General features: G+C 44.9%; 1 protein-coding gene across 1 annotated transcript in view; it reads left to right on the plus strand.

The window, feature by feature from the left end:
* The window catches only part of ANP32E (acidic nuclear phosphoprotein 32 family member E), a 62,191-nt gene that overhangs the window by 33,998 nt on the left and 15,675 nt on the right, over positions 1–12,518 (plus strand). Inside the window, exon 5 of the mRNA XM_030187152.1 lies at positions 8,361–8,485. Within this exon, the coding sequence (XP_030043012.1) occupies positions 8,361–8,485 (125 nt within the window). The remainder of the gene's footprint in view (positions 1–8,360; positions 8,486–12,518) is intronic.

The raw sequence follows: 12,518 nt of genomic DNA on the forward strand, positions 1-12,518 counted from the left end.
TCGAGTGAGAGGCGTCGCTGCTGATTCAATGGGCGAAAGTCCATCTGGTGGCTCTGTCAGTGGCTCACGTAGCAAAAGTCCTAAATGTTCAAGCAGATTTTCTAAGTTGGCACATGCTCGATCCGGGCGAGTGGTCGCTAAGCGAAGTGGCGTTTCAGCTGCTGGTCAATCTTTGGGGGTCACCCAGAATGGATCTGTTTGCCTCCGCAAGCAATACAAAACGTTCTCTGTTCTTCAGTCGTCGCAAGGATCCCAAAGCGCAGGGCGTGGACGCTCTTCTAAAGTTGTGTCCAGCCGGTCTAGTGTATGCTTTTCCTCCATGGCCTCTGATAGGGCGGCGTCTTCAGAAGGTCAAGACGCACAAGGGATGTCTGATTTTGGTTGCACTGGATTGGCCTCACAGGCTGTGGTACGCTGATCTTAGACGTCTGTGGATCCATTCCGGCTTCCGGTCACGCAGGATCTTCTGTCGCAGGGTCCGGTCGTTCATCCGGATCTGGCTCTTGAGAGGGCTAAGTTGATTAAGAAAGGTTATTCTGCTCAGGTCATTGCTACTATGCTTCGCTCTCGTCATCGTTCTACCTCTGAATTATGTGCGCACTTGGAGGATATTTGAGAACTGGTGTAAGGAGTTTAGTTTATCTCCTTTTAGTACCTTGGTTTCGCAAATTTTGGATTTTTTGCAGTGTGGCTTTGACAAAGGACTTGCTTTTGCTTCACTGGAAGTGCAGATTGCGGCTTTGTTTTCGTGGTCGTATCCAAGGCAGGTCTCTAGCTAGTCATCCGGACGAGGTGCGTTTTTTGAGGGGAGTTAACCTTCTTCGTCTTCCCTCGCAATGTTGTTCTCCATCTTGGGATCTGAATTTGGTGCTTAAGGTTCTTTCTAAGCTTCCCTTTGAGCCTTTATCTTGTTTTCTGAAGGACTTGACTCTCAAGACAGTATTTCTGGTGGCCATTCTTGGAGTTCTGTTCCGATTGAGTAGTGTTACGGCCAGTTCCTTCCTTTCTCCCCAAAGTAGCAACTCGGTTTCATGTTTCTCAGCCAGTGGTATTGCCTGTATTAGGTTCTTTTTCCGGCTCAGAAGAACAGCGGCATTTGAAGTGTTTGGATGTCAAACGGGTGTTGAAGCTCTATATTAAGTCTACAGAGGACTTCCGGCGTTCAGATCGTTTGTTCTGATTGGAGGTGCGCGTAAGGGGTTCGTGGCCTCTAAGCCCACTATTTCTCAATGGCTTAAAGAGATGATTGCTTTAGTTTATCTTCTGTCGGGAAAGCCTGTTTCAGAGTATGTTAAGGCGCATTCTACAAGAGGTCAGGGAGCCTCTTGGGCAGAGCATTGTCTGGTGCCTCCAGAAGACATTTGTAGGGCAGCAACTTGGTTGTATTTGCATTCTTTTTCTAAGTACTACTGTTTAGACGTTCTCAGTCGTCGTCAGGTTGCTTTTGGAGCACATGTTTTGTTGGCGGGGCTGTTAGGGTCCCTCCTATAATTTCACTGCTTTGTTACTTCCCATCAGTCACATTCTGGGCCGGTCCGGAGGGACGCTAAGGAAGGGTAAATTAGGCCTTACTGCTAATTTGCTTTCCTTTAGTCCCTCTGGACCGGCCCAGATCCCTCCCTTCAGATATGTGTTTTTTTTAAGAGTTCTTTTTTGGAGCTGTGTTGCTAGTTTAGTTCTATATTAATAAAATTGTTCAGTAACAGAAATGTTCTGGTTTACTGTTATGTCCTCTTTGAAGGACCATGGTATGTTTGTCGGCACTAACCCTGTGTGGGCAAAGTGCCGGTGGCTGCTCATGTTTTTGGATGCACACGTTATGTATATCTTCTATATTTTTACTCTTGCTTTGGTACTTTATTACTGGATCTTTCTCTAGCTGGCAAGGGCTCTTATTGGCTCGCTAGAGTCCGTTTTTTTTCTCAGTCTCCACCTGCTGGAAGGTGTGCACAACCCATCAGTCACATTCTGGGCCGGTCCGGAGGGACTAAAGGAAAGCAAATTAGCAGGTAAGGCCTAATTTACCCTTTGTTTCAGTTACCTGTTGCTTGTTTTTCTGTTTTGTTTTATATGGTTCACTCTTCTACTTTTCTGATAATATACCCATTAGTTTATTAGCTCTGTTGTCCTGGACTGGCTAAGATTCCTGGTGGTTTGTGTTTTGGGCCTGTGGGTGCTTTCTAGGAACTGGGGGACCCCTGGAAGTGTGACCCCAGTGTCCTTAGAAATCACCAGGGAATGACTTGGGAGATTCGCTCAGAGGCAAGTCAGGACGCCCAGTCAGTGGGAGGAGGGTGCTAGTGTAGAGCGTGTGCAGAGGTGCAGGCAGGCAACAGACCCTCCAGGTGGCTGCAGAGTTAACCCCAGGTGGGTGGGTGCTAGGCATTTGTGATAACTATATATAGCTTTCTTGATTATAAAGGTTATTTGCTGTTTGTAAGTTGCTGAGTATTTAAATATTTGTTTGATAAGTAACAGAATTCCTCAAAATCCTTTTCAGCTTGGTTGTCTCTATAACATGCTAAGGATTTGTTTAAAAAAACAAGACAACTAGGAGGAAGTGACGTCATTACAACCGATGGCAGCCTAGCTTTCGAGCTCCTGCTCCCCATCACATAAAATAGCGATTAAAACCAGTTATCAGCTATCCTGAAATTATTAGAAGTATTTCTCACTGTTCCTGATCGGTATCAGCATGAGCAAAGCGTCTTCGACGCGAGCTAAAGAGCTGGAGAAGTCGGCAGGCGGCGGGACGAGCAAAGCAGCGAAGCGCCACGAGGCAGTGCGCGGGTATCGCATTCTGATTCTGACTCCGCGTTGTCATTGCTGGAGTCGCGGAAGCCGCCTGCTAAGAAAGGAGTTTCAGGCAAACTTCGCCAGCTACTTTCCGGTATCCAAGAAGATATTAAAAAATTGAAAGACGAGATCCTGGACCAGATGGAGATCTTAAGTTCTGACCTCCTGGAGTTGGGGAACAGAGTAGAAGACGCAGAAGTGAAGCTGGACGAACACTCGGAGACCCTGCTCTCGTACGAGGTGCAACTTCAAGCGTTGGACCAAAAAAATATATAACTCTCCTACAAGCTTGACGACCTCAAGAACAGGGGAAGAAGGAATAACCTCAGATTTTGCGGGGTACTCGAGGGCGGAGAGACCAAGGACGTCCCTCTAATTGTCCAAACTCTTTGCACCACGCTGCTGGGGGCTGAGGCTGCAACGGAGAAGGTAGAGAGAGAGCTCACAGAGCCCTTGGCCAACGGCAGGAGAATAGAACTCGGGACATCATCGCCAGGTTTCATTGATATGAAGTTAAGGAGCAACTGCTCAATTGTGCCAGGAAAAAGCCTGATCTGGAATATAGAGGGGCAAAGATTTCTGTATATCAAGACCTCTCGCAGTTCACTCTTCAACAAAGACGTCATTTAAAACCTGCCCTGGACATTCTAATCAAGGAGCGGATCCAGTATAGATGGGGGTTTCCTTTTTCTCTGAGCCACACATTACAAGGGGCCAGATACAGAGTTACATCACTGACCGAGGCATGGACATCCTTGCACGCGGTGGGCCTGGTGAAAACGAGCACACCTCCGGGCATAGTATCGTCCGCCGCGAAGGCGGAACTACAAAAGTGGCAGCGGATCCCTGAAACAAATAAAAGGAGCTTTCTGAAAAGAAAAGTGGCTGCGGAAGAAACCTGAACCGCCGTGGTAGCCGGGTCGGTATACATTATTTGAGACCTCCCTTCAGTGAGGTGGCCGGAAGGACCATAACTAATCTTAGGATGGGGTGGTAAAGTAACAAAGCTTTACAAATGTTCCGATATGTTTGAAGTTATTCTTATCTCTAGCACCATGGACTTTGTTTGATATCATTTGAATGATACTGGAGGGGTAACAAGGGGAGGGTCCAATGTACATGATGTTGTAATGTGATGTTGGGGGTGGGGTAGTATACAGGGTGGGTTAGTGTTCTGGGGTCTGTTTTTAGTATGATTTAATATGGACTGAAATAATAGGACAATAGACACTGTTGATAATAAGGGGCAATGTGGGGGGGAGCGGGGGAGGCTGGGCTGTGTGGGACCTGATGGGTTACTTTCTTTTTTCCTACTTAGGGGACCTGTGTCCTCTGGTTGGTGTTAACATGGAGGGGAGGGTGGGTTATGGGAAGGAAGGAGGGTTTTGATAGGGGGTAGGGTGGGATTTGTGGGGTGGGGGCATCACTGGTATGGGGTAGTTGAGGTGCATGAAGGGGAGTGTTCCTACTCACTGGATATACTTAGCTTAAAATCCTTAGCAGTGAGTACAGACTTAAATTTATCCTATAATGTGAAGGGGCTGAACATGCCTCAAAAAAGGCAGAAACTATTTAAGGAGTTACAGCAGCTAAAACCACATATTGTTCTGCTGCAGGAGACCCACCTCCGCAGGGTGCATGAGCGACTTCTCTCCCACCCAGACTATCCCAAGGTTTTCTTTGCCTCTTCTGCTAGTGGATCCAAAAAATGTGGGGTAGCGGTGATGTTTCATAAATCTTTAGCGGCCCAAGTACTGAATACCAAGCGTGACCCGGGAGGGCGGTTTTTGTTTTTGCAAACAGTTATAGATCAAGTGGACCTCACTCTCGCATCCATATTTGCGCCCAACGAAAACCAGGGGGCCTTCTACACCAAAGTACAGAATATTCTAGCTACTTTTACACAGGAATCTCTCATCTTGGGTGGTGACTTTAACGAAGTTATGGATCAGGGGCTAGATAGATCCAGAAGAACCCAGCAACCGGTCTCTAAAGACTCTGGCTTTGGGTTCTCTGGCATACTCACTGGGATATTTGGAGGCTGAACCATTCAAATGCGAGGGGTTACACATTCTTCTCCCCTGTCCATAAGTCATACTCCCGAATAGACTATGTCTTCCTAGACATTGTATTAGCTGAGAGGGGCCCGACGGCAGGAATCAGTAGTGTGACACTCTCTGACCACGCCCCTGTTTGGGTAACTCTTCCAACAATTAGAGTGGAGGTGAAAGATAAAAGATAAAAGATGGACGCTTAATATTGATTTGCTGCAGGAGGTGGAGGTAGTTGAGGGATGTCGGAAAGCCCTCAAGGAGTACTTGGGAGTTTAACATGGAGTCGGGCCCACACCTCAGTATTGTTTGGGATGCTGTGAAGGCTGTGTCGAGGGGCTATTTTCTACAGATTGCTAGTAAACGTGCGAGGGTTCGCAGGGCTCAGGTTGGCAAGGTGCTTGGAAAGGATTCGGACTTTGGAAGAGCAACACAAGAGGGGTGGCCCCCCCTATTCTGGAGGAGCTGCGTGAGCAGCGGCTTCACTCTGAACAATTAAATTGGGTTCAAAATAGAAACAGGGTTAGATCATATGAATTCACCAATAAGGCAGGACGCCTCTTGGCTATAAAGCTGCGTAGGCATAAGGTAGACTGAGAGGTTATGCATATTAGAGATGAGAGGGGGGAATTGTTGAATACTTCAGTAGCTATTCGGCGACGCTTCAGTGAATTCTATCAGGAGTTATATGCCTGGGAGATCAACCCTTCCGAAGAATCTGTTAAAATACTTAGCTGAGAGCAATTTAGCTGCTTTGACAATTCAACAGAGGGCCATACTTGAAGCTCCGGTCATCCTGGTAGAGATACAAAAGGCTGTCCAACATCTGCCTGCCTGTAAATCACTGGGGTTGGACGGCTTTCCCAATCAATTCTACAAGAAATTTGCCCAGGAACTGACTCCGCTAATGGCGGACCTATTTAATCAGATTGTGAAAGGGGAGACGTTAACCCCCTCCATGCTCGAAGCATGGATCGCGGTGCTGCCTAAACCAAATAAAGATCCTAGGGATTGCGGGTCTTTACCATCCCATATCAGTTTTGAACGAGGATGCCAAAATATTAGCTAAAGTCCTGGCCAATCGTCTGGCCCCTTTGCTCCCAGCTATTATACACCCTGACCAGGTAGGCTTTGTTTCATATAGAAAAGCAACTGACAATACTAGGAGGGTGGTTGATTTAATGTACTTGGCCAGGAGAATGCAGAGGCCCCTGTGTCTCTTGAGTCTAGATGCTGAAAAGGCCTTCGATTGGGTGCATTGGCCATTCATGTACAAAGTTATGGAGGCTTTTGGGATAGGGCCGCAGTTCAGTGGGTGGGTCCAAGCATTTTACAACTCTCCAAGAGCATGTATCCGAGTTAATGGGGGTAATTCTGCTATGATTCCCTTATACAGAGGCACTAGACGGTTGCCCTCTGTCCCCCTTGCTGTTCGCCATGGTCATGGAACCTTTTGCATCTAGGCTCAGAGAGAACCCTAATATCTCAGGACTTTCCATAGGTGGTAGAGAACATAAGATTTCACTCTTCGCAGATGTGTTATCACCCACCCAGTGACCACTTTTCCTGGGCTTTTGCGGGAAATAGAGGAGTACTCGGGGGGTCTCTGGTTTTAAAGTGAATATGTCAAAATCGGAAGTTCTGAATGTGACTCTCCCCGGAGAGCTAGTGGATTCGCAACTGTCTTCCTATCCCTTCAGGTGGGCACCTAAGAGCATTCGCTATTTAGGAGTCAACTTGACGGCACATCTTTCGGACCTATTTACGGTAAACTACAAGGGTTTGGCGGGGGCACTTATTGACGATATGGGTAAATGGGGTGATCTTGGCCTTTCCTGGTTTGGCTGCATAGCGGCAGTGAAAATGAACGTTTTGCCGCATTTGCTTTACCTCTTCCAGTCCCTCCCAATCACGATGCCCCGTAAATTTCTAGCAACTCTGGAAGATCGTATCCTGCGTTTTATTTGGGCGTGAAAATGACCGCGCTTGGCGCGTTCCGTCCTATATCAGGATAGAAAGCGGGGAGGGCTGGGGGTACCCAACCTGGCCTGGTATTATAGAGCTGTCCAGGCCTGTGCGGCAGTGGAATGGTTCCAGGACTACCCGGACCGCCAATGGGTGCAGATAGAACAGTACACTGTTGGTGCGAGGCCTCTTGGGGCGCTCGTGTGGCTTCCGAGTTTGCTTAGATCTCTGGAGGGGGGACTATGTCCCTCCATATATGTCACACACTCTAATTGGGATAGTATGTTTCCACATCACCGTACCAAACTGTCTCGTCTTTCCCCATAGCCTATAATCCACTGTTTTACCCAGGTATGACTAAGGGAATATTTACTAAGTGGCATGGGGGAGGTTTACGTATGTGGGGTCAGCTGTTTGAGGGGGAGTCCTTAATGTCATATTCAGAGGTACTGGAGAAATTTCCAATAGTTGGGTCTAATGAATACGCCTATCTTCAGCTATCCTCCTTTCTCCAGACACGTGCAGTGGTTAGCAGGGAAAAATCGGCCCTTGAGGCCATCTGTGAGGGTCCACCTAAGACAACTGGCCTGGTATCACGCCTCTACCATGTTATCAATAGGCAGTCCCCAAATTACATTCTCCACAGGAAGAGCTGGCAAAGGGAATTGGGCTTGGAGTTGGAGGACGCAACCTGGGAGAGGATGGAGTGGGATGCGGTGGGAGTGTCGTCTCATGTACCCTTCAAGGAGAATGCGGTGAAGGTGTTGTTTCGATGGTACCTGACGCCTGAGCGTCTTCAGCGCATATATCCTCATTTGACTGGATTGTGCTGGAGGGGCTGTGGTGTTAAGGGAACCGTGGGACACATATGGTGGTCCTGTAGGAAGGTCAGTGCCTACTGGAGATCGGTTCGTGGCAGAATGCGGGTGTGGATGGGTGGCCTGATACCTTGGAGCCCGACCTTTTTCCTCTTTTCTGCGAGTGCTGTGGGCTTCTCTCCCACCCAGCAAATCTTTTTGAAACAGGCCACCAGTGCTGCCAGAATAGTATTTGCAGCCCATTGGAAACAGCCCTCAACCCCACCGATAGCTCGGTGGATTCAAAAAAATGAGGCATATTTGTGAGATGGAAAGATTGCTAGCGGAAAGGCACAATCAGTTGGGTAGATGGCACTTGATCTGGGATTCTTTTACCCTTCATGTAAGAAATGTCTAAAGCTATAGCCCATGGGGGTGTTAGGAAGAGGGAGGGAGAGCGGGGTGGGTAAAAACACAAAATTCATAAAGGTTGAAGTATTGGATTGGCTTTATGAGAAACTGAGTGATTGCACTAATGAGTTAACCTGGCTTCGTTTGGTTTGACCCGAGAGCATCATCAGGCTGTGTATTTGTTTGCTATTCTGATAGAGAATTGTGTTAGACCTATTTGGATTGTAATATGATACTCATGTTGTGCTTTGTGTTAGTGTTTTTATATTTCCTGTCAATAAAGACTTCATGAAAATTAGAAAAAAAAATGACAACTAATCCTGCAGTGTTTATATTTCAGATGATGATGATGAGGATGAAGCTGGTCCACCAGGAGAATATGATGAAGCATCAGATTTAGGGGAAGAGGAGGAAGAGGAGGAGGAGGAAGTAGGTCTTTCATATTTGATGAAAGAAGGAATTCAGGTAAAAATCTGTTGTGTGCGTAATGAATGCATGTCTTGTGTGTTGAGGTTGAAAGACTTTGAGAGATGAGAAAATAATGGTAATTCCTTAGGGTATCTCCATAATGCAACAGTTTGATAGCAGAATTTCATTTCCTCCCCTGGGCTCATATCTCTGCTTACTTTGTTTGTTTGATTCAAGTGCACGTTTGATGTCTTGGTATGTTAAAGGTAACTGCTGTATATGGTGTTAAACCTTTTGCTTTTGTAGTGAAAATATGGAAATGTAAATTATTGCAGAAGTAGAAAAAGTACACAGTCTGCAATATAGTGGACCATGCAGTTGCTCCAATTCAGTGTATCGATTTAAAAGAAAAAAAAGTGGTGTAAATTTCTGCCAATCAAAACTTGTCCTGCCTCCTTGAAAAGCCATAACTCGCAGAACTTTGAAACTTGAGATACCAGGTAACTAAGTTGTATATCTGTACAGAGAAGTTTTGTGAGCTAAACAAGACTTAAAATAAAACAGATTAGGGTGGGTTTCTGGACTGATTTCATGGGACTAAAGAAAAGACACTTAACAGGTAAGATCTGTTGGTGATGCTAAGGAAGGAAAAATTAGATCACTCCAGACTTACGGGATGTATGAAAGTAGTTTTCAAGTTGAGAGCGAAAGAGGATCACCCCAGTTAAGACTGAAGCTCTGAATAAAGATTTCCTCCCTGGATGATTTTCTGCAGTGCTTGGAAAACATACGAGAAGACCAAATGGCTGAATGACAGATTTCAAGAGATATAGTTCTCAGTTCTGCCCAGGAACTAACAAGACATCTGGAGGAGAGTTGCACGGGGACAGAAATCAAACTCATCCCCACAGGAATCTAGTCCCTGCCTCAAGTTGTCCACTCCATCCTAGCTCCCGGCCCACCAAACCCTTGCCGTGCCACAGTCAGCTTGACACCCCCCCCCCCCCAAAGAAAGATAGATTCTATAAGCAGTAAAAGTAACATAAATCATTTTCTTCCATACTCTGACAGTAGATGTACAGATCAGCACAGGACCCAAAGCGGTCCAAATTCCAAAGCAAGTAAAATCAGAAACACAGTTTATACCTAATTATTCAACCATCACCTTTTGGATTTAAAAACAAAACCATGTACATGTAACGACTGGATAAATAATTTAAAGCAAATTCCCTTAATATGTAATACTTGATACAATATTCACATAGCAAGCAGCCTGAGGCAACATTTATTTTCTATTGAACATAATTAACTTTGTATGAACTTGGCGGCTAATAGTGTTCTGAACTGGACAATGTTGTCACATTTAGACTGCTGGACTAAACTTCTGCATGAAGGAAAGCCCTTCTCTAATTATTCAATACCTTTCTGTGAAAGAGTAGTAATAAAGGCAAGTGCATTTTTATCATATACCACTGCAATTCACAAAAAAAGAGCAAGTTCCCACATGCCATCTTTTTCTTTAGATGTAGGCACAGGAAAAAAATGTTTTAAATGCTCCCAGGTTTCAACTTAATTCACGTTTATTGTTGGATATAAATATCATAAATAATAGAAGCTCTGAATGTTGAGCACTTGATTCTCATGTCTGTTCTAGTGGCCCTTACCAGGAGAAAAAAAAAACCTGTGCACGACTATAACACATTCCATGGCGTCCCTATAATCATCCCCTCCAAATAACACACTGATTACAATTATTTATTTATTTTATTTATGGTTCATTTCTACCCCACATTTTCCCACAAATGCAGGCTCAATGTGGCTTACATGAATTATAAAAGAAGAAACGTACAATACATGGATGATTACAGAAGAAGACTGAGGTAACGCGAACCACAATAACATTGACTAAACAGCAGAGTTATTGATGGAGTAAGTTTTTTTCAAAGAGGAATGTTTTCAGCAACTTCTTGAAGAGATGGTGATCAGCTTGCGATTTTAAGAACAAGGGTAAAGCATTCCAATTCTTTGGGTTGGAGTAGTGGAAAGACGAGGCAAAAAGAAGCTTGTATTTGACACCCCTACAAGATGTGTAATGTAGTTGAGATAGGAGTGAGCTGTGTTTATGGCATTTCTTCGTGGAAGATCAATTAAAGGGATCATATATTCCGGAGCCAATCCGTAAATTATTTTGTGTTAACATGCAGATCTTGAAAGCGATTCGTTCTTTTACTGGTAGCCAGTGTAGATTGAGACACACAGGCTGTGCATGAACCATGCGCGATTTTCCCAAGATGAGTCTTGCTGCAGTGTTCTGGGCAGTCTGGAACTTTCTCAGTAAGTGCTCCTGGCAGCCCGTATATATCCCGCTACAGTAATCTAGGTGAGACGAAACTAACCAATGAATAAGATTGCGGAAAAGCTCTCTAGTCAGAATCTAATACGCCACAGCCTTCACATTGCATAGAACATCTTCTTGGTGACCGCTCACACATGCAGGTCTAGTTGCAGATGAGGGTCCAGCTCAACACCAAGAAGTCTGAGGCTCTTTGAGATAGGTAGTGTCTGGTCTTTGAGGACAGTGGTGCTTTAAGAGAATTTGGTATAGATTGACAAGAGGACAAGACACTGAGTTTTATCTTTGTTTAACTTTAACTGAAACACCTTGGCCCAATGATCCATGATTGAAAAACTCGCTTCTATCAAATCTGAGATTTCAGCTAAGGCAGAGTCAAAGGGGATGTAGATGGTTATATCATCTGCATAGATAAATGGGTTTAAGCCTAGGTTAGCCAATGCATTTGCAAGGGGAAATATCATGATATTGAATAATATTGGTGACAGAGGCGAGCCTTGGGGGACCCCACATGAGGCTATCCAAGGAGCGGAGAAAGCCGGAGTGGCTTTGACCTGGTATGTGCTGGATGACAGAAAACCCTTAAGCCAATGTAGCACGCTCCCACCGATACCTAAGGTATCTAGTAGATGTAGTAAAATGTTGTGGTCCACCATATCGAATGCGCTAGACATATCGATCTGCAGCAGCAATATTTTTTTACCAACAGAAATCTCTCTTAAAATTTGACTGGGCGGTTACCAGGACCGTTTCGGTGCTATAGTGAGCATGGAATCCGGACTGAGAGTAATGTAGAATGTCAAAGTTTTTTCCAGGAATTCATTTAACTGAGTATTCACTATGTGTTCCATTACTTTGATAATTAGTGGAATAGACACCACAGGACGATAGTTTGAAATAACATTAGCTTTAATCTTTGGATTCTTTGGGATGGGTGTGAGAAGTATACTGCTATGCGCAGGGGGGAAGATGTCCTGTTCAGCATGTAATTTAGATAGGTAGTCTGGTCGGTAACAAATTACTATTATACCTATGAAAAGTTATGTCATTATACTTCCTCTTTGTACATCCGTATGCTGCACAAGCCAACATGTTTGAAAATATAAGGGAGATTTAAATGCCACCAACAATAAAGAACAACATGGATGCAACAGCTCATGGGTTCGCTTGCTTTGTTTTAAGTGTATGGCAATGATGGCGGAATGAGGAAGGGAAAACAGATTCACCCTTTTACCTTCTCGACTTCATCCATCTACCTCCCCTCTGACCCTGGGTGCCCTCCCAGCACATTGCTCAAGGTAGCCTGGTGGTCTAATGGCTTCTTTGGGGCAGGAAAGATCCCCACTCTTTCTTGCCTGCTGCCGCGGTGCTGGTCCTCCTCAAATGGCTGCCGAGACTTCCAGCGGTTGCCTAGTAAGACTGAACTTGCAAGTTCTGGACTGATCTATTGGTGACACTAAGGAAAGCAATCTTTCCAGAAATGTTTTCTTTAGAGGTGGTGAATATAACTAGAGGAATACCGTTGCCCTGTAATTTCCAGTCTTTAAGAACTACAGACAGTTTCACTTACAAATTCACTGTGGATAGTTCTGAATCTGGTATATTTGCATTTATTTTTTATTTAAGCATTGAATAAATTTGCTTTGGTTACAGTGAAAATCAAACTGGCTGTGTAGCCCTGACAGAACCACAGAAAGTAATACCTACTTTTATAGTATATTTAAGAATAAAATGTAG

This window comes from Microcaecilia unicolor, chromosome 14, assembly GCF_901765095.1.
Source record: "Microcaecilia unicolor chromosome 14, aMicUni1.1, whole genome shotgun sequence".
Taxonomy (NCBI): domain Eukaryota; kingdom Metazoa; phylum Chordata; class Amphibia; order Gymnophiona; family Siphonopidae; genus Microcaecilia; species Microcaecilia unicolor.